The sequence below is a fragment of the Pavona decussata genome, unplaced genomic scaffold (assembly GCF_977016875.1).
Source record: "Pavona decussata unplaced genomic scaffold, jaPavDecu1.1 SCAFFOLD_114, whole genome shotgun sequence".
In the NCBI taxonomy this organism is placed as follows: domain Eukaryota; kingdom Metazoa; phylum Cnidaria; class Anthozoa; order Scleractinia; family Agariciidae; genus Pavona; species Pavona decussata.
The window spans coordinates 4487501-4514897 of record NW_028145528.1 but is presented as its reverse complement, the minus strand read 5'-3'; the positions used below and the strand labels follow the sequence as shown (position 1 = coordinate 4514897).

Here is a 27397-nt window from a genome sequence, read left to right as displayed (position 1 = left end):
AGATTATAAAGAGGACATTTTGTCACCATTACTCTGTGGATCTAAGCTAAGTTTATGTTTGGCCAGCAACAATTAATAACATAGTTTGAACTATTTTTTTTTTGCACTGCTGTTCATTTTATTTTCCTCAGTTAATTGTATGAAATGTCCGACTCTGTTATGTCTTTATAGTCTTACCACAGTATGTTAAAATTTTATATACAGTACAATGTCTTTACTAGTCTTACAGTACTAACATATCTCTGAGGAGACCTCGCAGTATAAGCCCGGGGGTTTCTTGAGGTCTCCTCGCCACTTCTTACTTCTTTTATTATCATTATCATTATCATTATCATTATCATTATCATTATCATTATCATTATCATTATCATTATCATTATCATTATCATTATCATTATCATTATCATTATCATTATCATTATTATTATTATTATTATTTTTATTTTTATTATTTTTATTATTATTATTATTATTATTATTATTATGCACAGTAAAACTATCTGTATGCACAGTATAAGAAGCACCACAGGGCGCGTAGCTTAACCTGTGAGCCAAGCGAAACTTAAAATAGCACGTGAATAAATCAATAAAATATATATACATATAAAATATATAAAAATATATAAAAGCCATAGTCTAATTATTATTATTATTATTATTATTATTATTATTATCATTATCATTATCATTATCATTATCATTATCATTATCATTATCATTATTATTATTATTATTATTATTATTATTATTATTCACTGTGAACTTAATTAAGATCCTAGTCTATTATTCACTGTAACTTTCTATGAATGTATGTCGTGGTTAATAAAATAAAATGAATAAAATATATTAATGCAGTGTTTTCTCTATTCACTGTTGTGGCATGCATTGTTATACTGTTAGTTATGCCAAATTTGAGTCCTGACCTGTAATTATTGTTTTTCCTTTGGTACCTGTTTTTTTCCTTGTGTTGTTGTTTATTTCTTTACTGCCTGGTTTGTTTTCCATTACATTTAATTAATTATTTACTCTCTTTTTTACAGTTTGGTGTAACAGCTGAACACTCATGGTATGTACAGCGTACACAGTACCTAAGAGCGGTTTTCAATTGAGTGTCGAAAGTAATTTCACGTTTGCTTTGGTTTTGAATTAGTACGCCCTGTGATTGGTTAACAAAACCCCCACCATTTGGGAATCCAACCCAAAACCAATCATGTTTTCGCCGCACGCGTTTTCCCACGCTTGGCACCGGTTACATGTATTTACTTCAAATTCTGATTGGCTTATTGTGTTGTTTACATCTGTTGTGATTGACCAGGGCAATTACTTTGGTTTTGGTTTTACGACACTCAATTGAAAACCGCTCTATCTTTTTGCAACCTCACTTTTGCCACGGGTGTTCACAGCATTGGCATTTCAAATGGTTCTGGTCTTCGTAAGTTATGAGACATGTTTACATCATCGCATACCATGCAATATATCTCACGATACCTGCGAGTCACTGGTCTCAGTTGTTGTTGTTGTTACCGTTAGCGTAAAATTTAATCGTGAATTAGCGTTAATTGACTTTTAAACAATTGGACCAAGGGAAACATACCGGTACTAGCTAAAAATATGACCCTCCATTATTGTGATGCTGGCATTGGGAATCAAATCAAAGTAACAAGGACATGTTATTTAGAAGCACCTTAGGGAGCTGGTGCCCTCAGCACTGCATTTAAATTTTGTTGTCCAATGTTTTAATGTAACCTTTTTTATTGTTTTGCAGGGCGGATGCCCCGATTGTGTCGCATCTGGGAGAGTATCTTCTTGGTGATGACTACAACCTTTTGGGGTGAGTAATGAGTAGATATGGAAATTTCAAATATCAGTTTAAACAAGAAGTTCCGCTATAAAATGGCAAGCCCCTCCTTCATTTCACACCTTTGCGGGCGTGAGATGCAAATTTAGACGCTCTTCAGTCCTGGCAAGTTGTTGACTCAAGAGTCCTCTGAAAGATATGCCTCTTAGCAAGGGCTATTGGAATCCAAAAGGAGAATTGTGGGTGCAACAATTTTGAAAGCTATAAAGGTGTTGATACGTGTCGTACGTTTTCCGTTTTCATTTTTGTTTCCAATAACCCTTGATAAAGATCTTCTCTACCTGCATAACAGTACAAAAACAAGTTTCTTGGACCATTGAGCAAGAAGCAGAACACGTGCGCGCTATCAAAAGGAGACATCGACGTCTTTAATACACTTACATGTACTGTATTCTCCTTCTTTATCTGTTTTCTCTGTCAAATAGACAATTTTATGTAGTAATCTGGAAAAGTTGTCTGAAATCGTCCCTAAGAAGTCTTCTCAAAGATGTTATAGGAATTCTTGTGATCTTATTTGTTTTTAGTTACAAGGAAGACGGTCACTGCAAGGGTGAGCCAGAGTTTGCTCTGCCACCCCCGCCACGGCTGCAGTGGGATATTCCTGAAAAGGTACAAACACATGTGGTAAAAATAATATTCAGCTGATTTGAGGAGAACTGAAGTTTTCCTAGCAAAGATGAAAAAAATCGTGAATTGTTTAGACTTTCTTCAGAGCTCACATTGCTCCCCATGCAGCTCATCTTTTCAATGATGCTTTTTGAAAATCTTGTTATTCTTCTTGGTTTAAGTAGTGTTATGTTGTTGCCAAGCTTCCCTTCCCTATTAAATTGGATCTTGTACTGTAAGGTATTTTAAATTTAGTTCATGTAACAGTTGAACCACACTTTATGGACACGTATCTGCTTGGAAAATTAGAGACAGTTTCGCACGCCCTACCCGTGCATTTTCTGTAAAATGAATCCACTTTACCATAAATGGCATGGGGTCCCGTCCGTTTCTCAAAGATGCCGAAAACTTACTGGGTCCAAAAAGTGTCTTAGGTGATAAATGTTAATCAACAGAAGTCAATAGAACATTGCCGAAATATTAAAATTCTAGCTTTGCTACGAGGCTTAGGGGAATAAAACAAAAGAAATAACATTGAGGTTCAGAGATGAATAATTAATTTCTTTTGTTTTATTCCTCCAAGCCTCGTCGCCAAACTAGAATTTTAATATATTGGAAAAGGTCTATTTGCTATCTTTGGATGCTAAATTTTAAAATCTTGATAATTCTATGAAAACATTGGCCCTGGACTTCAATGACTACTTCGAGTATTGTGAAAGCAAAAATACTAGACCTAACCATCCGCGTAAGATCCAAGCAAAATCAGCAAAAGATAACTCCCTGAAGCAGTGCTGTCCTTCTTTGTAAGAATTATCAAAGATTGGAACAATTTACCAAACCGGGCACCTGTTTGAACATGTTATCAACATCAATAGATTTAAAAAAAAGTTTAAAAGTGGATGAACATTCATTGATTTGCTTTTTCTCTTTCTAAACTGCTGCTTCAGTTGACGTAAATGAGCATTAAAATGTACCATAGTTCATGTTTCAATTTTATATTTTTCCTTTTATATAAATATTATTATCATTTTTGTATCTCTACTTTATATCTTTGTAGTTTTTAAATTTAGCTAGGGGATCTTTAATAGGGCTAACCTCACGGCCACTCCTTTTCTAATGTATTACGGTATAATTTGCATGTGTATTTGAATAAAGTGTTGTTATAAATTCGTATGCTCTTTTTCTGCTCCCAGTTATGTCTAAACTATAACAGGGCAACTTTTAGCACAGAAACAAATGCCCTTCTTTCATCATCTTTCCTTAGTGTGTGGCTATAATTGAGTCTTGCCAGAAGAAGGCAGAAGAATTAATCAATGATCTGGACCTCCATATTTTGGTGCACAATGCTTTTGGTAAGTATTGAGCACTAAACTGGTGACCATAACAAACGTGGGAAATAGAGGTGAAGCTTTTAAAAATGATGTAATGCAACCTTCCCTTCTTCACTTAAGATTGTAAGAGTCCTTTTCCCGTTTTAGTACAAGTGTGAGCTTTGTGAATTCTGTGCCAAATAATTATTGAGTATCTTATCTATATAGTAAAATTATGTTATTCACGAAACATTTTTTGATTTGCATGAACTGTATGAGTTGCCTTGTGTTACTGGTATATCCCTCTACCCCGTCTTATTTGTAGCATTGTGATTTCTTTAAAACAAAGTGCAGCCCATTTTCAGACCGAAAGAACAAGAGATAACTTTATTGCTATGATTATTTAAACATTTAAAATGTTTTTTTTTTTTTCAGGAAAGGGAGCCATAAAGAAGATGAAAGTCAGGTATTGGACAATGCTCTTTACATTTTTTTTAACCATTTTTTAGAATAATTTCCCAATTGGCTTGCACCAGGGCTTATTTCATTTATTTATTTATTTATTTTTATTTTATTATTTTTTTTTTGAGGACTTTGCCACAACAAATAAGTTTTTTTGTGGCCAGTATAAAACATTAAACTGCTAAACGGCGAAATTCTTTCCAAATTGTGAAAACAGCTCAATGGTTAGCCATGAAAATCTGCAATGTATGCGTAACCAGGATCGTTTGTTTGTTTGTGTTTGTTTTTTCCGCCAAGGATGTCTTTCGTGTACGAACTTCTTTCACCAATCCCGTCAGTTATTTTGAATTATCAAGGATGTTATACTGTAAAGTGTTTTCCACCCACTGCCATGTAATTTTTATTGCTTACGAATGGACACCTCTCGGGTGAGACAGTTGAAGGCATTCAATGTTTAACAAATTGACATTTTCTCTGCAGCCCGGACGCGTTTGTTCAGATGGGTCTTCAACTGGCCTACTTTAAGGTTTGTCCATTTTGATTCTGTCGTGAATTTTGTCGAAATTATAATGTTTTGTATTCTATAGGATTCTGGATAATTTTATTTGAGTTGTATTTGTATATAACCGTGTTAATTTTGTTTCAGGACCAAGAGCACTTCAGTTTGACCTATGAATCTTCTATGACAAGGCTCTTTAGGTAGCTACTGCCATTTCTGTTGCCTTTTCCGTTTATGTGTGTTTAATGGTAATAAGATGCGTCTTACGTACTCGAGCCTAAGTGGCCCACACGGCCGAAGCTTAGCCCGGTTTTCTGTTGCATGAAGCAACTAAGAGTATTGCTACTCCCCCCTAGATGGGATGCTTGTCCGTCACAGGGTTAGCCCCAGCAGTATGTCGCCGGTAACCATTTATATACCTGGGTAAAGAGAGTCAATGTGGAGTAAAGTTTCTTGTCTAAGGAAACAACATAGCAATGAAGGTACCAATCTAGCCTCAAACCACTGACCCTCCGATCTTCCCACTGTCCGTTCGGAAGTCCCTGATCTTCCGACTGTCCGTTCGGAAGTGTCCGATCTTCCGGCTGTCCATTCGGAAGTCCAACGCCGTAACCACTACACCGCCGCGCCTCCACAAATGGTGGGTTTCCAACACTGACACAAAAATTCATTGGCAAAGTCCATTTGTTCAGTTGATTTTCAGGTCAGGATATGCATGGATAGTACCATGCTATAACCTGACAGTGGCTGTTACAAACAGTGCGATTCTAAATGTGACCTCTAAACTGAACTCTACTGAATGCATTACCCGCATAAATAACTACTGTCGTTCAACTGACTCTAGAAAGTTGGTTTTATACGTTGTAATTCAGTCAAATTAAGAACGGTGCCTCCCATACCATGTGGGAAAAGTATATCTTAGTAAGGGCTATTGGGATCCAAAAAGAACATTTGGCCGGGGGGGGGGGGGGGGGTAACCACGCATTTTTTCAGAAATATTAATCAACAATAGTTCTAAAAAGCTTTAAAATACATAGCAATATATGTTTGTTTTTTTCCAAATTAAAGCTTATTATCTCTGAAAAATGCGTGGTTACCCCCACTTTTCTTTTTGGATTTTAATAGCCGTTGCTCAGATCTCGTTTCCCACGTAGTCAAAACCCGCGCAAAAATACCTTTGAATTAGGGGGCACCGTCCTTAAGAAATTAGAGTTTCTTGGACCATTCCGAGATGCGCAGAACATATGCGCAGTGGCAAAGGAACGCACAGTCCTTAAATTAAGGTTTAGTCCAAAATCGCACAAACTCTACTCAAACAGTTGAATCAACAATAGCTTAAAACGGAAGTTGTCGAATATTGGATCTCATTGAAGACAGTTTTGTGTATAGTAATCAGTGTGCTTTTCCAAGTTAACGCTTGCGTGGAGTACACAAGGCACTGATCAGATATCTTGATGTTGTTTCAGGGAGGGACGCACAGAGACTGTGAGGCCTTGCACAATGGAATCCTGTGCGTTTGTCAGAGCAATGTTGAACCCTTCTGCTTCAGTATGTAACTTTTCCTTTATGTCTACGAATTGGCACCCGAATCCTTGTTCTAGACCGCCAAAGGTGTACCAGGATCTGAGAACACTCTGTGATTGGCCTTTACACAAGGTCATTGTTCGATTGGTCTGGGTGCAACCAGTTAGATTGAAGGGGATTTCAAAAGTGACTTTCCGGTATTTTGTTTCTTTCGTTGATGGTCTAGAACAAGGATTGGGGCACTAATTCTCAGACGGTATTTACCGGCGGTTGATTCCGTCTGCGACGAAGGCTACTGTGAATATTGCTTCACATTTTAGTTCGGTGGCAGATCCGAGGGGGAGGGACGTCCAGGGGTCCGGGGGTCCGGACCTCCCTTCAAATATGAACTTGTTTTCAAATGATCAAATGTATCCATCATCTCCATACTAAAGAGAAACGACCTGCAGCCCCTTTTATAATTTACCTCGAAATTTAATCGTGTTCCTTGATACCTTTTCTTCTGGGCATTGGACAACAGTTGCCCTCAGTTGATACATTTATACCTCTTTGCTGACATTGATAGTAACGAAATGTTTTACACTGTCACTTTTCAGTAGTGTCTACTTTGTAAAAGTTATCGTTTGGATCCACTCTGTAGTTGCCTATATTTGCAGAAGCTTGCGAGTGGCTCTATAGAAAACTTTAACTACTTTTTTCGTCGCATCAGAAAGATTCAAATTTGAAATATTTTGGATTGCCAAGTAAGATGGCAGAACAGCAATGCGTGCTTTTATTGGGCAGTTTCAGTACAGTGCTCTTTGAGAGTTAAAAGGATAACTTTGTTTGTGTCTTTCTGCTCTCAGTTTTCTTTTGATCTGTGTTGATGCGTATTACGTTTCTGTTTGTTAACCTTGTTTCCTTTGTTTCCCCCCCAGAAATCCGAGAGGAAGGAGTTGTTGTTGAAGGCAGTTGAGGCACATGTGAATGGCTTTAGAAAGGCCATGTCTGGAGAGGGTAAGAATTGATAATTCCGAATTTTCGTTACCCTTAGGCTATTTCCAACAAAATTCTGTCTCTACTGGAAGAGGAAAGGCATAACTTAGTTCGATCCTTTCTTCCTTCCTCCCTTCCTCCCCTTCCCTATCTCCCGCCTTCCTTCCTTCCTCCCTCCTTCCCTCCTTCCTCCCTCCCTCCCTCCCTCCCTCTTTCCTTCCTCCTGCCTGCCTTCTTTTCTTCCTGTCTCCATTCCTCCTCCTCTCTTTTTTCTTGCTTGTTGCGTGTTTTCTCTCCTTTTGGTTGTCGGTTAGTTGGTTCGTAACTTTGTTTATTTATTCATTCATTTTTATATGTTTATTTACAGGTGTCGATCGTCATTTGTTCGGTCTCTACGTGGTGTCCAAGTACTTGGAGGAAGACTCACCGTTTCTGAAGGAGGTCTGTATTTTGTTTGATTAAGTCGCTAAATTCACAATGGACGCTGAAGTGTTTATTTTCTTTTGTTTTCAGGCTCTTTCAGAACCATGGAAACTGTCGACAAGCCAAGTATGTAATGCCTTGTGTTCATGAATAAAAATGAATAATTCATGAATAATTTCTATTTCTATTCTATTAAATTTTATAAAAGTGAAAAAAAAAACGTGTCCACACGTCTCGCGAATAGGTTGTTTAGAAAAACTTCGATGGGGTTTAACAGTAAACTGTATCAAGAGTTGATGTAATAGATCAAACACGAGGAAGAGTATTTCCTCTGATTTCCAAACACCGAGAAGGGGGTTGAAGAAACGAGGCAGCCGAGTTTTTTTTTTTTACCATGTGCATCTTCGAGGTGTTTGGAAATCGGATGAAACACCGTTTCGAGTGTTATATATAGCTTCTCAAACCATTAATAATTCTTGGAGAAATTTAAAGCAAAAGTTCACCAGATTTTATGATAATGAAGATCATATTTCCAAACCTCCTTCAAGGTAGTGATTACCTTTGTTTACTCTTCATGAATTATTAATGAATCTGCGAAGTTTCCTTAATGAAAACAACTGTACTTTTCCTTTTTTATTGTATTTTTACTTTAGACTGCAACCCAGCAGACCAGGAGGATAGACTACAACAAGCATCCACGGATGAAAACAGCCGGAGGAGGGTTTGGTCCGGTAAGACAGCTACATTCCTTGAAGATGCTTTAGTACTTTAGGCATGAGCTTACGTAGCAGTCGTTTCCTTTTCGTGCTATTACTTATTTTAGAGCGGTTTTCAATTGAGTGTCGTAAAAACCAAAACCAAAGTAATTTCTCTGGCCAATCACAACAGATGTAAACAGCACAATCAGCCAATCAGAACTCGAAGCAAATACATGTAACCTGCGTCAAGCGCGGGAAAACGCGTGCGGCCAGACACGATTGGTTTTGGTTTGACTTCCCATTGGTTGAGAAAGTGGCGCGAACTTTGCCAACCAATCATAGAGTCTAGTAAAGCAAAACCAAAACAAACGCTATCTAAGCGAGCACGAGAAGCGAACTCTCTCTCCTCTGCAGAGGCTCTTTAATTAAAAAAAAAAAAAAAAAAAAGGAGCGGAACGTTGGAAATGGGAAGAAAAACGGAAATGGAGAAAAGGTGGCGCGAAGGACGACGGGAAGAGCGACACTCGATCCTTTCTTTCTTCTCCCTTCCCATCGTCCCTCGCGCTCCTCATTTCACTCTCTCCAGTCCTTTATTTTTTGTCTCCGCTCGAGCCCCCCGCTCCTCATTAGTGGGAGCTAGGTTCGACTTCCTGTTGTGAGAACTCATGTTCTTTTTCCGAGTTTACCTTTGTCACTGACTGAAAAAATACATGTATCTTTTTGAACAATTCTTTGCTTATCGCTTGTGTTGTTTTGTTTCTCGTCAGGTTGCTGATGATGGGTATGGAGTATCCTACATCATTTCCGGTGAAGATATCATCTATTTCCACATCACTTGCAAGGTTTCATCCAAGTTAACTGTAAGTAGCCGATACGAGATGTTGCGAGACAAATGACAACGATCCTGGCAATGATTCTAAACGGTGTGATCTGAAATAGAGTTGTTTTCAATTTTGTATAAACCCTTTGCAAAAGTGACCACTGTAACCAGTGATAACAATCACAAACAGCACAATGAACTAATCTCAAGCGCGGAAAACGGGTTCAAGTGAGTCACAGTCGACTTTTGTAAAAGAAAAAAAGTAATTGCTTGAGAAAATAGCGCGAGTTTCTTTAACCATTTAAGCCCTACCATTGATCAGGATCAAATTTCTCCTTGTAATATCAGCAATGCTTATCCAACCCCTGAGGTCATGAGAATTAAGAGTATGATCTCCCAAGGTGAATTTTCTTGATATTTTAATAACTTCTCCAAAGTACTTTTATAAGAAAAGTGTCGGGACAAGATATGAGAATTGGTTCTTTGATATTTGTTGAAAGTCATCGCAAGCGTGAGTTTACTTTCGGCGTTCTATTTAAAAACTGCGCCCAAGCTGTAACAAGTTGCCTTAATTTTTCTAGAAATGGTTGGTTGCACATTCTTCGGTTTAACAACCGGTGCTTTCAATTTCAGCATTGCTACTTTTTGCAACGATAATCATTTCACACTAGAGATAAGGATCACAGCATTTGACTAATGTCACTTCCATTGAATTTTTTTCAGGATTGTAAACGCTTTTCTTCGAACATCAAGGAGAGCTTGGCAGAAATGAAGGCCTTGTTTGATGCATGAATCAGAACTCCAGTAAATATCTTTCACATTAATGGACGCTTGCACCGTACGCTATAAAATGTACCGTAAATCCTCTACTTAGTCCTGGCCATTTACTCTCCATCACAGCTGCATGACGTAACAGTTTTGAAGGAGACTATACCCAGGCTTCCTGGTGGTAGAATGCCGTGAGCGAAGCGAGTTAACAAGAAATTGATCTCTGTTTGCAGGACTCTTGAATTAGGATATGATCACCCAAGGTGAATTTTCTTGATAATTTAATGACTTCTCCCCAGTACTTTTATAAGAAAGTATGGGGACCAGATAGGTGAATTTGTTCTTTGATATTAAAGGTTAAAGGGTTAAATCTGATCGCCTGTAATTAGTTTGTATACTTCGGTGAGATCGACTATCTAATAAGAATTTAAGGTTGCTCCAGGAAACCAACTTGAAGCTGCGCAGCGTGCAGGGAAACTTGCGCGTGAAAGCACCATGGCACAAGCGACGCGGCAGCCGAAAACAAAATCACAGAAAACAAGTTGTGAAAAATTCAAACAAGTAGAACCTTTTGCGACAAAGTGTGGGCTTTCCGCGTCGCTTCCCCTCAAATCGCTCGTGTAGCCGTCGAGTGGGAACCATTCTCCAAGTAATATATCAAACACGAGACAGTGTTTCATCACATATCAAACTCCGAGAAGAGAGTTTGAAAATACGACGCGCAGCGGAGTATTTTTGACGAACTTCGAGGTTTTTGATATAGCGATGAAACACTGTGACGAGTGTTTGATATAACTTCTCAAACAAACTGATTTTGAAAGGGGGAATTAAGGATACAAAAAAGAGGAGTTTTTCATCAGATATCCAAACACGTCGCGGTGCATGACTTCCTTTGTCTTTGGCTTTTGAATTATTAATGAGTTTGAGAAAGTTTGATCCAGTAGACGATCTCAAGAAAGTATTCAAATTAATTAAAGGGGACCACATCCTTCGCGTTACGCGTTGGGCGTCGGAATCTCTTGTGTAGTTTACAATATTTGGGTTCCTTTCTTGGCTCATAACAACTCCTCATTTGAATCATTCCCCCCACCCCTCCCCCATCATTTAAGGGTCACTTTTGTCTTAAACACGTCTGGAAGAAACGAGGATGGGTAAGCATTTTAGAGGATGAAATGTAGTTTTTGTTAGGTTGTGTATTAACAAGTAAACGTAAATAATATAAACGTTAGCGTATATTTTCAATAACGCGGACGAAAAGCAATTTTAATGCTTTAAAAGGTGCTTTAGGAGTGAAGAATTAGAATTTTAGTATTTTTGTGTAGTTTAGTTAGTTAACAGTTATTTAGCCGCCGTGTTAGAAATAGTGCGCATCTTGTATCATCATCATTTTATAAGTAAATCCATGCCAATGGACGGGCGCAAACGCCAATAACACAAACAAATAAGACCTTGAGGCAAGCTGATGTAGGACCTAAGCGCAAGTGAACATGCGTCAAATCATGTCGTGCTTGTGTTGACCGGCTCAGCTCCTGACTGCTTTGAAAAACGCCATGGCTGTTGTGATTGGTTTTCGCAAGTTGCACGCATTTTTTTTAACCAATTAGCATGCTGCAAATTATAGTCAAGGCTTGTTCAGCAATTCGCGAAACACGCAAATAAAAACCTGTCTGCTTCGCGGAAAATGGACGCGCGCTAGGAGATAAGCAAATAGAACTATTTCTCATTTTCTTTTCTTAGGTTAAGTATTTGAGTTACATACCTATGATACGTTAATGTATTTTAGCGGCTTAGCTTGCCGTAAACCTTGTCAGCAATAAAGTTGCCGTATATTTCCGAAAGTAACGAGACCTTGAGAGTAGTTACTTTGGAGTTCACTAACACATTCCAAAACTGACAACCTCAAGCGTAACTTTGCTTTCTGTAGCTTTTTTTTTTATGGTTTTTGCAGGCCTTTAGGGACTAAATGAATCACCTTTTTCTGTCAGTAAACGGTACTTTTTTGGCTCCCTTAAAGTATATTTAAAAGCAACGACTGGCTTGAAACGCATTTTATATCTGCTAGTGGTCTAGTATTTGCATTAAAGCACATAGGATATCAAAGTTGAGTAACCGAAGTTGCGGTGTGGAGTGAAACCGTTTTAAGAGAAACGATAAAGTGAGTTAATATTAATTATCGATAGCTGAAGATATAAGGGACCTTAAGCAACGACAGCGCCGCAAAATAGAAGCCGTCCTCTGCAAAACGACAACGTGAAATAACCAAATGCAAGGTTTTGTGGAGAACGGTGAATTTTTCATTCCCTTTCTTAGCTCGAACACCACGCCTACCAATTTGGTAAGGTTCTTGGGTAGTTCGTCCATTTTTTACAAGTTGAATGAGTAGAAATAATCACGAAGAAGCACCAATAAAATGAAGTAATATCTTCAAGGGATGTTTTTGTTTCCGTCACCGTTGTCGTAGCTTAAGTTCCCCATTCACCGATCCACGCGGGAGTGAATATCTTGTGCTATTACCCAACTCTAAGGTTAATAATTTTTGTAGTATATACCAAGCGAGTGAATATCGCACGCAGTTTCCAAACCACCAGGCCCCAGTTGTTCAAAGAGCGGATAATTTTATCCACTACATAGGTCTGTATCCCGCAGATAAAGTGTGTGCAAGATTTTCTCGATCGCCCTATAATTTGTGGATAGAGTAGAAGCGTGTGTCAAATTGAAGTGTGGGATTGTGTGGAAAACTTGCCAAAAGCGTTAGTTCGCGGTACATTTGCTCCACTGGATAGTGACTTATCCAGTGGATAAAGTTATCCGCCCTTTGCACAACTGGGGCCTGGCGTGAGTTTTGAGCAGCCAATCAAAACACGTCTAACGGTATTCACTTGTTTGGTATGTACACCGACAGCGATGACCAAGGTGTGAATTTGTTTGTCTTCAATTGTGTGGAAAATATTTCTGTAATGAAACTGAGTTAATCGCAGTGGTGTTTCTTTCTCATAGTACTTCCGCTCTCTATTAAGATGGTGCACCTTTTGCACGGACCTGCTTACACCACGCCTACGCCCATTTATAATTTACAGGCGGGTGGCGTCGTAGGCGTTTTGGAAGCTTGTCAAGTGCGAAAGAGGTTGTACAGTCAGAACACTTGCCTCCCACCCATGTTGCCTGCGTTCGATTCTCAGACTCGGCGTCATATGTGGGTTGAGTTTGTTGTTGGTTCTCGTCCTTGCTCCGAGGAGTTTTTTTTTTTTTTTTTTTCTGGGTCGTCCGGTTTCTCCTCTCCTCAATAAACAGCATTTCTAAATTCCAATTCAATCCGGAAAGTGTCGCTCTGCGCTAAATACATTGACACCTAAATAAAGTGATTTTATTTATTTATTTTACAGAATTAACGTTTGCTTGGCTTGTTGCTATTATAGAAAGACGCCTATTCTCTTCTTGAACAGCTTTTTAAGCTAGCGGCCTAATAAGACAATCAGCGGAACTACTCTTAAGGTGACTCGACCCAGTTATTTTTTGGCGGTACCACCCTACTTTGAAGCTCTCTGGTATCCCCACTTTTGCTTTTATCGTAAGTTTAACACACAGAATGGATAACATATAGATCAATCTACAATATAGCAAAAAAATTTCGGCGATCAGAGTAAATGTCACGTGGTTAAAGTGCCACGCCCCTTTTAGGTCTGAGTCGAAATTCTGCTGTTGCCGGCTTTTTTTTTTCGTGAGAATCTCTCGGCTACACATAGTGCGCATTAGTGCCTTGCGCTGAACAAAGTTTCGACAAAATCGCAAAGACCCAATTCGAGAAATTTAGCACTTTCCAAATTTAGGTCATAATTTATGTAAAAATGGTAAGCAAACTTTACACGACTATATCTAATAAACTATGAGATTTATTCCTTTATTTTGGGGATCTTTATTACAGATGGGTCCTTGCAAATCAGCAAAAAGCTTTAGGGCCTTGTAAGTGCACGCGATTTCGAGCAATGCAAACATATAGACATTATAGTTTTAGCTATTTGTTGACGCTTGTCAGCGTTTCAGAGTCCTTCTCACAAAAAAAGCATTTTCTTAAAAATTCGTAGTTTTTTTTCCTTCAATTTTTTTCAGGGCCACAATTGATTGACTAACTACCTGGATTCCGAATTCCATGGTCATTGAAAAACTGTGACATTATCTTCTATAAGCCCAAACTTGAGTAAACATTGAAGATTTTTAGCGTTCTGGCTGAGTTTGTGCTTTGGGAGTTTTCTATTGTTTCGAGTTTGTCATGATACAGCATTCTTGTTAAGCATGCGTTCAATGTCCAATGAGTGCATTCGGAAGTCAGGCAAGCGTGGTCATTGCACGCGTGCTGAACAAGAATGCTGTATCATGACAGACTCGAAACAATAGAAAACTCTCAAAGCACAATCTCAGCCAAAACGCTAAAAATCTTCAATGTTTACTCAAGTTTGGGCTGATAGAAGATAATGTCACAGGTTTTCAATGACCATGAAATTCGGAATCCGGGTAGTTAGTTAATCAATTGTAGCCCTACAAAAATTTGAAGGAAAAAAAACTACGAATTTTTAAGAAAATGCTTTTTTTGTGAGAAGGACTCTGAAACGTTGACAAGCGTCAATAAATAGCTAAAACTATAATTTCTATATGTTTGCATTGCTCGAAATCGGGCGCACTTACAAGACCCTAAAGCTTTCTGCTGACGTGCAAGGGTCCACCTGTTATAAAGATCCCCAAAATAAAGGAATAAATCTCATAGTTTATTAGATATAATCGTTTAAAGTTTGCTTATCATTTTTACATAAATTATGACCTAAATTTGGAAAGCGCTAAATTTCTCGAATTGGGTCTTTGCGATTTTGTCAAAACTTTTTTCCAGCGCAAGGCACTAATGCGCACTATGTGTAGCCGAGAGATTCTCACGAAAAAAAGCCGGCAACAGCAGAATTTCGACTCAGACCTAAAAGGGGCGTGGCACTATAACCACGTGACATTTACTCTGATCGCCGAAATTTTTTTGCTATATTGTAGATTGATCTATATGTTATACATTCTATGTGTTAGACTTACGATAAAAGTAAAGGTGGGGATACCAGAGAGCTTCAAAGTAGGGTGGTTCCACCAAAAAATAACTGGGTCGAGTCACCTTAAGTGTTCGGGCCCACGCCTGACGGGACCTTTCCTGTTTCCACTCCATCGCATTCTAGTGCTCCTCCTGTAAATGTAACTGGGCAATTATAAAGTTATTATCACACCAACACATCTCTACTATTAACACTTTCCAAGCTTACTTTGATAGCATTGGGATTTTCCTTCAGTGGCCTTCCTCTAACTTTTAAGGCTATATTATAGCTACGAGTACGGCCTCGAACTTCAAATCAGTCATGTCCCCCGGAATCCTCCTCCTTCCCTTTGTTATGAAATCGGCGTGACGTGTGACAAGTTAATGCATGCGTGCTAAATTTAGATGCTGTGGGCATCCTTTTTTTCTTTTCCTTTCTTTTTAATTTTGTGGTTTTCGTAATGTTTGAAACACTAACTACATAATAATCTCTGTTTTCAAATAAAACTGACAAAACGATGGAAAATGGATACGAACGTGAGTGCACGGAGACTAAATTCTCTGACGTGAAGAAATAAGAAAGAGATTAGAATCGCGTTCGTATGTTCTGGAAAAAATGAGTACACAGATAAGAATAGTGAAAAAATAATTCTGACCTTTTATAACCCAAAACTACTCAATTTTACTGAGAAACTGAAAACAGCGAGCAACAAATGAAGCATAAACATGGTCACGTTGTCATTTCTGTCGTCTGCTGTTTGCCGTATCTCTAAGGACGGTGCCTCCATTTGTTACTGCGCATACGTTCTGCGCATCTCGGGAAAGTCCGAGATACTAATTTTTTAAGGAATATACTACTAATTCAAAGATATTTTTGCGCGGTTACTGACTATGCGGGAAAAGAAAGTCTTGGCAAGGGCTTTTGAAATCGAAAAAGAAAATTGGGGGTAACCACGCATTTTTAGAAATAATTAAGTTTCAATTTGGGAAAAAAATGCGATACATTGTTTTGTATTTTAATGCTTTTTGGAATTTTTGTTGCTTAAAATATCTCAGAAAAATGCTTAGTTACTCCCAATTTTCTTTTAGGATTCCAATAACCCTTGCTAAGATCTGCTTTTCCCGCATAGTCGTAAACGGCGTGAAAACACTACTGTATTTAAGAAGTACCGTTCTTAATGGAACATTTTCACTATGGCGTCATTTGACTATAACAAACAGGATCCTTCAGTTTTTTTTTGTTTTGTTTTTTTCGTTGTTGTTGTTTTTCTATGCTAATTAGAGCTATTGTTCTTTACTCTCCCTTCGATTGCAAAATTTGAATTTGAAAAGGAAAACGAAATGAATTCAGGTAGTAATGATCGAATGAGCGCGCACTTAACCTGCCTTTCTGACGTCAGCGTTTTTTACTTCGTTTTGCGTCGCGAAAGAGTTCAGTCGCGTCTCATTCAGAAGAAGAACATTTTCAGGGAAAGAGGCAAACGTCATTTGCAATTGAATAATATGCTACGGTAACTGACTTTGGAAACTCATTTGCTTCAGGAAATGTCAACAAGGAAGGTCAGATCTGTTTTAACCAAAAAAGAGAATCCTCTTGTTTTTCGCAGAACTTTTGCGGGTCGCAGGCAGTAGAGCTTTATAGCGCGTGCCAGAAACCGTGATTTCATTAATTCAACGTTTTACTTTTCACATAATTCATCAAAACAATGTCTACTTTTGGTGCTTTATAGTCGCATATGTTTCAGCTGTTGTCAAGCGAGTAAAATTGATGTGCGCACTTTTCTCTTCAACGGTTCGATCAGTTGTAAAATTGTTTATTTGTTTTCTTTTTTGTTGCTATGGTATCTTATTCCTGACGTGTTGATTCTGCGCGCGCTCACGAAGTACTCAGACATCGCTGTACTTGAAATAAAAGCGACTTTAGTCTTTGAACTGAACTATGAAACCATACTAAGGCCTGGAGCCAGTGACTAAACTACGTGTGCGCCCCAACACAGTTATTTAGCGTGCTTCTCTGCTTAAACTTTTAAAAAAGAAGAAACAGAAAAAAAAATGCACATCTTAGAAACAGCCATCACTCTGATGTTAGTTTCACCCTTTGGTTTGCCTTTCAATTACAAAGTGAACCGCAGTTCGATTAGCCAATCAATTATATTCGGTCCATTGACGAAGGAGAACGCAAGCTTAGTCTGCTGTTGATTTTCCTGTGTGTTGCTCCTGTTGGAAATCCTACCCACCAGAATTTTTTTTGGTGATATTCCTGTGGGTTAACGAAATTCCTCAGCCCTACTTGATACCCATCCTTCCACTTGATTTTTGTCATTTTTGCGGTGGCATGTTTCGTTTCGCACTTGAGTGTGTAAGACATTGTTTTTTGTACGATGCCCACTCGGAACGACAAGATATGCAAAAAAAAAAAAGCTGGATTTGGATTTAAAAAGAGGTAATTTGAGAGAAATTTTGTATTTTATAACGCAATTCACCCAAAGAGTGTCAAAGTTTCGCACGATCAAAACAACCTTTGGTCCTGACCTCGTGCAATGTGAAAAACGTTTTTCTTTCCTTTCCCTCTGAGGGCAAATGCGCAAAGCAGGGAAAGCCAGCTTAAAATACAGCAGTCCAATCTATTTGGAGGGGAAACTCGTTTTGCGATATTGTGGTGTTGGACAATTTCTCATGCGATATGATATTATTTGGCCCATGTCCCCAACGGTCACCCAAACCATTGTCGCGTGATTTAATAGATCAGTCTAGCAGGTCACGTGGACGTCTGGCTTCAATGGATGAGTTAGCAATCAGTGGTGTGCGTAGGTTTTCAACTGGCTAGTGCTGCAGATGAGTGCAAGAATCTCTAACAGGTCTTTATACAAGATTTAGAAGCTCCCTTCATTGTCTGGAGTGGTAAAAAAGGTACGTACTCAAATTTTTCTAAAGCGCAGCAAATCAATTGATATTTAACACTTCTCTTCCTGGATGAAGTTGTCTCGATCCGATGGGCCACCGAGGACATGTATCATTAACTGTAGTTCAGTTTACAAACGTTCAAGGCTAAACAAAAAGCTTATCCTTTGTTGTGCATACAATTCTATGTGCACCATCTGTCGTTCATGAAAAGCGATCATGCATACACAGAGTCACTGAAGCGTACTAGACATGCATAAATACACAGCTATGAAAGCGAAATGTATAAAATTAACATATTTTGAACTGCGAATGAACGGGTATCATCTCGGACTGTTCCAGCTGGTTAAGTTGCGTACGTTACTGCGATGGTTACATTTGACTTGTGATGATTTCGTATATCCGTAACTGGTTTAAAGCTCAATAAGCAATAATATGTGAGAAAGCACATTCGTATGGTTCTTTCCCTGAGTTCTCGAGTGATTTCTTTGATGTTCCACAGAGCTTCGTTATTTCTATGAAAGAAATGTCGCTGGAGCATCGGTTTATTTCGTATTGTTTAATATAACTGTTAGTTTTAGGTTTGTGCCTTTAGATGTGCTATCTGAGTGAACATTCGACTTTATTGTGTTGTGTTATTGATACACTTCCGGTTTCGAAATCACGCTTTTCCTGGAACCCTGATTCAAATCTGAAGTTGTGCGCTTTTTCCTCAGATATTCACGTAGTATAATAACTGGACTTTTCTTCGCCAACTAGTCAGAATTTGTTGAAGTTGAGCGATAATTTTATGCTTCCGAAACCTCAAGTCAGATGAATGGATAGCATTATGCAGGAACTCGCTCTGAATATCATATTGTTGTCATAAATGAACTTTGTCCAGTGTTTATCAGTAGACCCAAGAAAACAACGTTCGAAACATTCCTTCTAAGGTCTGGATAGCAGTAGGCGGATTAAAAGTTTAAGAAAAACGACAGCAGTTTTAATTTTAAAAGACATGTTTCGACAGCTCTTCTAACATCTTCAGTTTTAAATAGTAAAGCACAAAGTTAAACTTATAATAAGTATATGCATACGTTAATGCGAAAAAACTGTAACAGAAAATATTAAAGAGTACGAAACGATATGTGTGATTAAAACAGGAGTTTGAAATTTACATGGTGTAATTGTTGGTTTAAAGTGGGTTGTTCTCATTAACCTACTTTAAACCAAGAATTGCACCATGTAAATTTAAAACTCTCTTTTTACTCACACATCGTCACGTATTCTTTCAACAAATTCTTAAAAAGTTGCTCATTTTTGTTACCCCTGTAGAATCCTGTCATGTAGCTACCATTTCGAAGAAACTGAGTTGGAAATCGCGATTTTTATCAATTTTTTTAGAATATCACAGAAATGAAAAAAAGGGTGAGAGTTTATATGGTTTGGAGGGACGCCGTCTCAAAATTAGAGACGTTTGTATGGATTTGGAACCATGTTTCAAGGTCCATAACTTGGTTGCTATTCAACTAAAAAGCACCAAACTTGGTCAAATGACTAATCTTAAAGTTGTCTTTAATAAAGTGGTGAAAAATTCATATTGAAGTTGTCTGTAATATGGACGTGTTAAGTTATAAATTGGATAAAATTTGCAACTCGACCCAGTCCCTGCTCAACCTCAAAGTGGCCAATATCAGCTGAGACTTCGTCATAATGAAATTCGTTATACCGGGATTCCACTATAGCCCAGCGCTCCCAAAGAATGCCACCAATCACTAGTATGGTAAAGCGTCCCCTCCTGGGGGCCTCGTTGAGTGCTCTACAGTCCATGTAAACTCAGACCTTTCCGTTATGCTTCGCACTGAGGTCTTTGGTCGAACGGCTAATTAACCTACATTCATTTGGAAATCACAAAGAAATTGAATTGAATAACATTCACATTTAATGGAACCCACTGAATATTATCAAAGCGAGAAATGTTAGACTTAAGTTGTCTTATAACCTCGTCCTCACTTTTCGCAGTTTTCGATCAGATTCACACCTTAACAGTCATGTTTCCTGGTGACGACAACTTTCCTTACGGTTGTGGTAGATGTTGATTAAAAAGTATCCAATAATACTTGCAGATGCGATGGAGTTTGATCAAACTCAAGTAATGTACGATTACGAAGAAGATGAAGAGGAACGAGTGGATAGAGATAAGAAGAAGGTAATTTTGACGAAAATACGATCAGCAGCTGTGCATTGCTTTTCATCTTATATTAGAAATGTTGAGGCTGTTTGCATGAGACTTTCTACTGGGGTCTTTGGGCAGCGATTTTCGTCAAGTTCTAAGGCAAACCACTAAATTAAACTGCTTGTCATCGCTCACGATTATTGCAATTAACCATTTAGTCTTTTTTCTCTCAGGTTGCAAATCTGAAAGTATTTTCACAGCACGGATTCAAAGAAAGAATCTTTCCAGTATTCCAAGGTTTGTACATTTGTATTTTGAATTGTGGGTCCAATTGTGTCACCCCCGCTCCACTGATACTTCCTTTTGTGTTTCGTACCTTTCACATCAACAGTTCTGCATATAGTAACTGTTTTTCCCACATGTAAGTTTACAAAGTTTGATATGTTTAAAGAAATTAACCTTTCTCAGATCTAAATGGAGTGGAAAGACTCAAAGTACATTATAACCCCAGATAACATAACTTTAGAGTCACAGTTGGTTTGAATATTCGAACATTAAGCACTTGAGCTGTGTGTAGAGTAAAGAAAGTAATTATTTACAAAAGACTTTCGTATGTATTTACTTTGTATTTAATTTTAAGGTGAAAATGTTATTGGAAGAGACGCAAAATGCAACATCTCTATTCCTATCAAGGTAAGACTTTTTTGTTCTCGACTCGGCAAGTGAATTTTTATTATTTTTTACTTATTATATTAAGTATATAATTTTCACTTTGTTATACATTCTTATAGTAGGTGTGACATCCTTACGGATTTTATTCTCTTCAACGCATATGTGCTATGTAGATGTAAATGTAGACGTCACAGTGGATAGTCGTAAAGCAACTCATAAAGGATGCCTGGGAAATAAGAATCCATAATTCTGATCATTTTAAGCAACGCACAAAAGAGTGAGCCGTAACGCTGAAAAAATATTGAGCGTGATTGCCGCTGATTATAGGTCCATTTTCTTGAGTATCCTGGTGTGTGGTTAATATCCAGGCTGAGTTAGAAAGAAAAAAATGATATGATAAACAAGTTTATGTTACCCATTTTGAATTGCATTGTCTAAATTACTGCTTGTCATACCTTGTGAAAACAGTAAGGTGGACACCTTCAACTGTCATGCTGTTGCTATGAAAACCCTTATTTCCACAGATTAAATGTTTAGCTACGTTTTTTCCATTGGAAAGGGTTGTAAGATTTTCGAATTTGGAAGTTCATGCGACCAGAAGAAAAAAAGCATTTAACACAAGTAGTGTACACTTTTGGCTATTGAAAACAGTGACAATGGCTGGTGATCATTAAGATGCAAAACGTGAGATATCGAGTTTTTGAAATCCTCGTTGTTGTAAAGGTTATGACGTCATAAGCACGTATGTTCATGAATTTTTTACTTTAGCATTTCTGTTCAGTCTTTGTGTAAACGGTAATTGTTTTCGTAAGATGGTAAAGAACACTGCATTGTCTCTGATTTGTAAAAAGAAATAATTGGGACTACCTCATTACTTTTTGTTTTTAGAAATTTTTCTCTGTAATGTGTGCTTGAAAACTGTCACTACGCATACTCAATGGCGATTTTTTAACTATCAGATGGTGATGGACGTCACACCTCTCAGCAGTGTTGCGGCACAAGATGCTGCAAATAAAACATCGTCGATGCAAAAATCTCTTAGTAACCTCCAAATCCGTAGTTTAGAATCTCCTTAACTTGCAGAGCGACTGCTATGACCAAAGCTGCTGCGGCTACAAAATGGAAGCAAATAACTCCAACTTTGGCTATTTGAACCCAAACCAGTCTCATTAAATCATTGGTTTTAATTTCCATCGTGATTGATGTTAAATGACAAAGCGTTCCCAGTTGTGATAGTTGCAATATATAACTCAGAGTAGAACATTTAACATTAAAAAGTTCCGGTTCCAATTTCTTTAATTTAAATAGAGGACATATATGATGTAAATTGTAAGTTTTGGTCGTTTTTTAACGATGTAGTCCTTATCGAAGAAACATGCTTGCATTGACGTGCAAAGAGGTCTTCATCTTATTTATGACTGTGGAAGCACCAACGGAACAAAGAAAGAAAAGGTATTGAATCATGCAAAGTATTACATAGTCACTTTCATTTTAGAATGGTCTTTTGCTCATTTTTTACTTGCACCGCACAAAAATACCTTTATAACTTACCTTTGGCATATGGTTAAGGTGGTCATTGATTTAAAGAAAAAGTGGTGCCCATTTTGATTTCTATCAGATGTGAGACAGAGGTGCTGTCAGTTCCGTTTCTTTTTCGTCTTGATTGGTAGAAATGTACCTTTGATGCCCAGGAAAGCTTTAATATACTTTTGACTTTGTCGGAGAGCAATTGATGTCTGGATCACCTTTGGCATATTTTAACACTCCTTTTGCGCAACCTTTTCAGATCTTTAACGCAAACCAAATATGATTGAAGTCCAATATTCGTCCAGTATAAATTGGTCATCATCATTAATGGTGGTCATAACAAGAGAATGGGTAACGAGATCTTTATCCCAGGATAGTAAAAGAAGCATCTCAACCAACTTTCCGTTCACCATCCGGCCACCAAAGATTACTTAGAAACTACATTATCGATTTTCTCCCTACAAATTTAGAACTCGTTTCACCTCTTGCTGGTACCTTCAACCACACACATGACATCACAAAGCATCCGATACCGCAATACAACACTGGTTCCATCTGGAACCGGTTGACTTTCTAAGGTCAACCTCACTACTTTCTTCGAAGCAGAACACTGTGAAATGGCTGCAAAAAATCATTGTTTACTGTCATTTATTAATTATTTTTCGTTGTTTGTAGCATTATGCGTTCATTTTTTTTCTTTTCCAGTCCATCTTGATGCCTACTATACGCTATGAACTTAAGCATGGTGTTATGCTGACAATGGGCGATGTGATATGTCAGTATTTGATAGGTCGGGATATGGAGGAGGTGGGTATAAACGTAACATCCGGTAACTTAACTGCTAGAAACAAAGTTAGTTGATCTGTAAGGAAACTGTTTTCAATTTATCATGAAGATGGGAACCGAAAGAAACGATCTTCAGTCTCCGGCGTTGCTATGAATAAACTCCCTCCAGGTTATTAATTTTATAGCGTGACCAAGCATTCCCCATTCACCGTCTTTCAGATTTTTTACCTCTTTTTACGTTTTCGGACCACATAAAGGTCGTGCGTCATACTTCACCCTTTTACAAATTACTTACATCACCACTCCACCATCGGTCTTTCAGTAGCTTGGTGGTTGGAACATCCGAACAGTGTGCGGAAGGTTATTTATCAAACAACGAAAACATCGAAATTTTCTCCTTCATCATAATCACCCTACAATTTTCTCGTAGTTTAGTTCTCCTTCGGGGCAACTGTAAGGTCCTGGGCAAACGGAATTGCATACAGAGCCAAGCAGGTAACTTCCGCTGCCTTCACGACTCCATTTGGGGACAATTTGCGTGTACTGTCTATAACTTTCCATAATTTGCCTTCAGATCGACAAAGCTAAAATTCGCGCCCAACAAAGTTTTTGCTTTTTTGATCACCCAGCAAAGAGGTCACAAGTGGACACATTTCATTGTGAGTGCTTTTTTCTGTAGCCTTATTTTGTTAGCCAACACTGGCCCAAAATAGCTTTTTGGTAAATCCATTAATACTTGCGTCGACTTGTGTTTCCGTTTGGTCACCCTTCGCAGGTCTGCATGCCAAGTTGACATTTGTAAATTTGCATATTTGTCCCCTGGACATTTCTGGTCAAAGACAAGACAATTTTATTGATATCAATTTGAAAAATGCATATTCAAACAGATTTCTTGGAAAATGTTTGGAAACGAAGAGATTACTAGTAGCACAGACTCGTCTGGAGAAGAAATGGCAAGAGACTGGCAATATGCGAGGGCAGTTGAGGAGGATAATGACACTCTGCTGTGTGATGCATCTGAACTGCATTCGTCTGATGATCAAAAGGAAACAGGTGGGAATCATAATGGATACCACAGTTTCATTCCTCTGTTTCCTTCTTTCCTTGAACCCTTGTACCACTCTTTTCTCTTGTTTTTATGTCTTCTTCAATGCCATAATGCATCTTCGTTAAAAACATAAGAAAACCACTAAAAACATTCTTCACTATGTATACTTTGAAACAGTCTAATTACACATTGATTTACTAGGTTGCAGGAAATTTTGATTCTTAAATGTCATGTACACAGCGTCTCCATTCTTCGCTAGTAAAATGCGAATACCATAAATGCTTGATCAGTACTGAAAGTAAGCATAACCATACACTTCACAGGTAGAAATCCAGACGATAACACTGAGGCAAACCACGCAGCTCGGCCTTCTCACCTGGAGGCAACGAAAGCATATTGTCTAGGAAACGAGAAAGAAGACTCTGATAGTTCAGATTCTCAATCACTCTTGGTTGGCCTTACTCCATTGCCCAATGAGGATGATGAAATGTCAGCGACTCTTCAATTGGAGACAACCAAAGCATATTGCCTAGGAAACGAGAAAGAAGACTCTGATAGTTCAGACTCTCAATCACTCTTGGTTGGCCTTACCCCATTGCCGACTGAGAATAATGACATGTCAGCGACTTTTCACCTAGAGACAACCAAAGCATATTGCCTAGGAAACGAGGAAGAAGGCTCTGATAGTTCAGATTCTGAATCACTCTTGGTTGGCCTCACTCCATTGCCCAATGAGGATGATGACACGTTAGCGACTTTTCACCTGGAGACAACCAAAGAATATTGCCTAGGAAACGAGAAAGAAGACTCTGATAGTTCAGACTCTCAATCATTGTTGGTTGGCCTTACTCCATTGCCCAATGAGGATGATGACATGTCAGCGACTTTTCAATTGGAGACAACCAAAGCATATTGCCTAGAAAACGAGAAAGAAGACTCTGATAGATCAGATTCTGAATCACTCTTGGTTGGCCTTACTCCATTGCCCACTGAGGATGATGACATGGCGACTCTAGACAGTGATAATGAAAAAGAAGACGGGAAAAGATTCTGCTTTTCTGGTGAATGGCAACCTCTCCAGGCATATGGTAATGGTGCAGGTGATGATGATGATGATGATGATGATGATGATGATGATGATGATAGTGGTGGTGGTGGTGACGACAACGACGACGATCACGAAGACCACGACGAAAGAGAAGAAGGGTACATAGAGACGGTTGAAGAACAGTCGTTTAAGACTTTCTTTAAGAATGACGGAAAAGATACTCTCCAGTCCACCACACCGCAAGAGTTGGAGGAAACGAAGGGGTGTGTAGGTGATGAACCAGATGACAAGAACTTCGACAGTCTGGGCTCAGGAAGCACAGACCGCCATCAGGCCAGACGCAATGAAGAGCCATCCGATGCAGATGTACAAGCGCAGGAATTAGTAAGAAAACTAGTTAGTTTGATTCTGATATTCCTAAACGCAGTGCAAGTGGCTTAAGAACTCGAAGATGTTACATTGTGTATCTGGGTGTTTCTCAGTTTCGCTTTAGCCCCAATGTATAAACAATGCCAGATTATCGACAAAGTCTGTTCTGGGAATCTTGAGCACGTTGTGGTCATCTGAAAAATTTACAAATCTTTCCGTCAATCTTATATACGCCTTGCTCTCTGCATCTGCAATTTCCTCTTGGTACCGGCGTTTAATTTCACAACATCTTAGTAAGCAAGAAAAATATTTTACTGGGACATTTATTTGCAAAAGTTGCTTTCTTTTTACTATGCAATAACGTCGGCTTAAATTGCAGATGGACTGTTTACCACCTGTCGACATGAATAAAGTACTTCTACGCGATGTGGAAAAGCCATTAGATAACTGGCGACAGCCGCTGGTCGATCAAAACGACTGCAACGACTGTGTTCAAGAATGTCATAGGCTTGCAGAGGAACTGATGGAAAGGGAACTTAACCACAAAAAGGTAAAAACTCTATCATTTTAAAAAATGGATGTTATTCAATTGTTATCAGTGTGGAACTCTGACTAAGAAAGGGAAAAAAGAACTTCACATGAACAGAGCTGAACTCCAATGTGCAAAATTTAAGATCACGGGTCAAATGTCTGACCTACCGTCGAACCAAATTGAGGGCAAAATCAAATCTTTGAGTCAGTGTGATTTCTCAAAGAAAAAATTGTAATCAAAAGATTGACTTTTTTGTCCCAGAGTTGATCTTCACGCTCTCTATCTGTCTGAAGCAGAAGGGTAGAAAGTGTTGGTCGATCCAGATCAGCCCTGGTCAAACGTCGTACTGTAAACTTTACCTGAGCCAGGTTGTTCGAAAGCCGATTAATGCTAATCTCCGATTAAAAGTTAACCGAGGTTTTCATCTCACTCGTTAAAAATGTAATCATCCAAGTTTAAGCTGACGGGCAGAATTAAAGCTTTTGAAAAATTATTATTGAGTAGTAATTAACTCGAATCAAACTTCACGTTAACCCAGGATAAGCTTAATCGGGATTTGAACAACTGGGCCCTGGTTTGTTGAGTTTGGTTGAAAAAAAGGAAATGATGAAATTCGGATAGGACGAGGGTATTGTAAAGAATAGTTTGCAGGCATGTAAAGGGTTTTCTTGGATGGTCACATTCTAAAACGAAGTTTTGCACCTCGTTCTTTGGTTTGTCAGTATATCATTGTTTCTATATTGCTGTTGTAATCTTTGAAACTAACGTTTTTCCACAGAAAATTATTCTGCTTCTTTTTGACTCTTTTGCCAAGTTATGCGCTCTGCCTCGCCTGGTAGAATATTTTATGCTGAACGAACCTAGGGGAACTAGCGGGGTTTATTTCAACAAATAAAGAAACGTCTTCTTCAGTGACTCTTCTTATACTTTGTATTAATTATTGGACTTGTACGAAGTAAGCTCACTACATGTACTACCAGGGCCGTACATAGCGCGGGGGCAGAGGGGGCAACTGCCCCCGCCAGAAAACTCCATTTTTTTTCTAACATAGTGTTCGAGTTTGCTGAGCTATTTCTTCTAGCTATACTGCTCCGAAATCACACGAAAATTGACTAACTTGACTGAAAAAATCTTTCTTTAATGTGAATTCCAAACAATTAAAGGTCTTAGAGGCAACTTTCTGTGTCTGTGTGTAGGGGTGAAAACAAAAACGTCCAACTAGAAACCCTGTCTGTCCTGTGAGGGGTGTGCGGAGTTTGCCCCCTCAGACGAAAAATCCTACGTACAGCTCTGACTACTTTACACTCAATTCTGCGCTAAACTAGATAGCGCCCATTTTTATACTGTCTAGACA

At 38.4% G+C, this 27397-nt stretch overlaps 2 protein-coding genes across 5 annotated transcripts in view; both read left to right on the top strand.

The window, feature by feature from the left end:
• The window catches only part of LOC146470324 (carnitine O-palmitoyltransferase 1, liver isoform-like), a 34053-nt gene extending 18257 nt beyond the window's left edge, over positions 1 to 15796 (top strand). The window contains exons 15-29 of one of the 4 annotated variants that reach the window (XR_014867086.1): positions 1041 to 1066; positions 1766 to 1831; positions 2383 to 2467; positions 3729 to 3816; positions 4210 to 4240; positions 4717 to 4762; positions 4883 to 4935; positions 6202 to 6283; positions 7177 to 7255; positions 7602 to 7675; positions 7748 to 7783; positions 8311 to 8388; positions 9123 to 9215; positions 9899 to 10375; positions 15780 to 15796. Coding sequence is in view for 1 of the 4 variants with exons in the window: in XM_085122417.1 (XP_084978543.1) it covers positions 1041 to 1066; positions 1766 to 1831; positions 2383 to 2467; positions 3729 to 3816; positions 4210 to 4240; positions 4717 to 4762; positions 4883 to 4935; positions 6202 to 6283; positions 7177 to 7255; positions 7602 to 7675; positions 7748 to 7783; positions 8311 to 8388; positions 9123 to 9215; positions 9899 to 9967 (906 nt within the window). In the remaining 3 variants the exon portion in view is untranslated. Of the gene's footprint in view, positions 1 to 1040; positions 1067 to 1765; positions 1832 to 2382; positions 2468 to 3728; positions 3817 to 4209; positions 4241 to 4716; positions 4763 to 4882; positions 4936 to 6201; positions 6284 to 7176; positions 7256 to 7601; positions 7676 to 7747; positions 7784 to 8310; positions 8389 to 9122; positions 9216 to 9898; positions 12921 to 15779 lie in introns of those variants that run through there. The other 3 variants (XR_014867084.1, XR_014867085.1, XM_085122417.1) reach the window with 3 other exon arrangements.
• Positions 15797 to 17159: 1363 nt separating this feature from the next.
• The window catches only part of LOC146470323 (uncharacterized), a 75422-nt gene continuing 65184 nt past the window's right edge, over positions 17160 to 27397 (top strand). The window contains exons 1-9 of the mRNA XM_085122414.1: positions 17160 to 17915; positions 20012 to 20094; positions 20295 to 20358; positions 20702 to 20754; positions 22093 to 22185; positions 22966 to 23067; positions 23934 to 24099; positions 24418 to 25526; positions 25891 to 26061. Of these exons, the coding sequence (XP_084978540.1) occupies positions 20017 to 20094; positions 20295 to 20358; positions 20702 to 20754; positions 22093 to 22185; positions 22966 to 23067; positions 23934 to 24099; positions 24418 to 25526; positions 25891 to 26061 (1836 nt within the window). The 5' untranslated portion in view covers positions 17160 to 17915; positions 20012 to 20016. The remainder of the gene's footprint in view (positions 17916 to 20011; positions 20095 to 20294; positions 20359 to 20701; positions 20755 to 22092; positions 22186 to 22965; positions 23068 to 23933; positions 24100 to 24417; positions 25527 to 25890; positions 26062 to 27397) is intronic.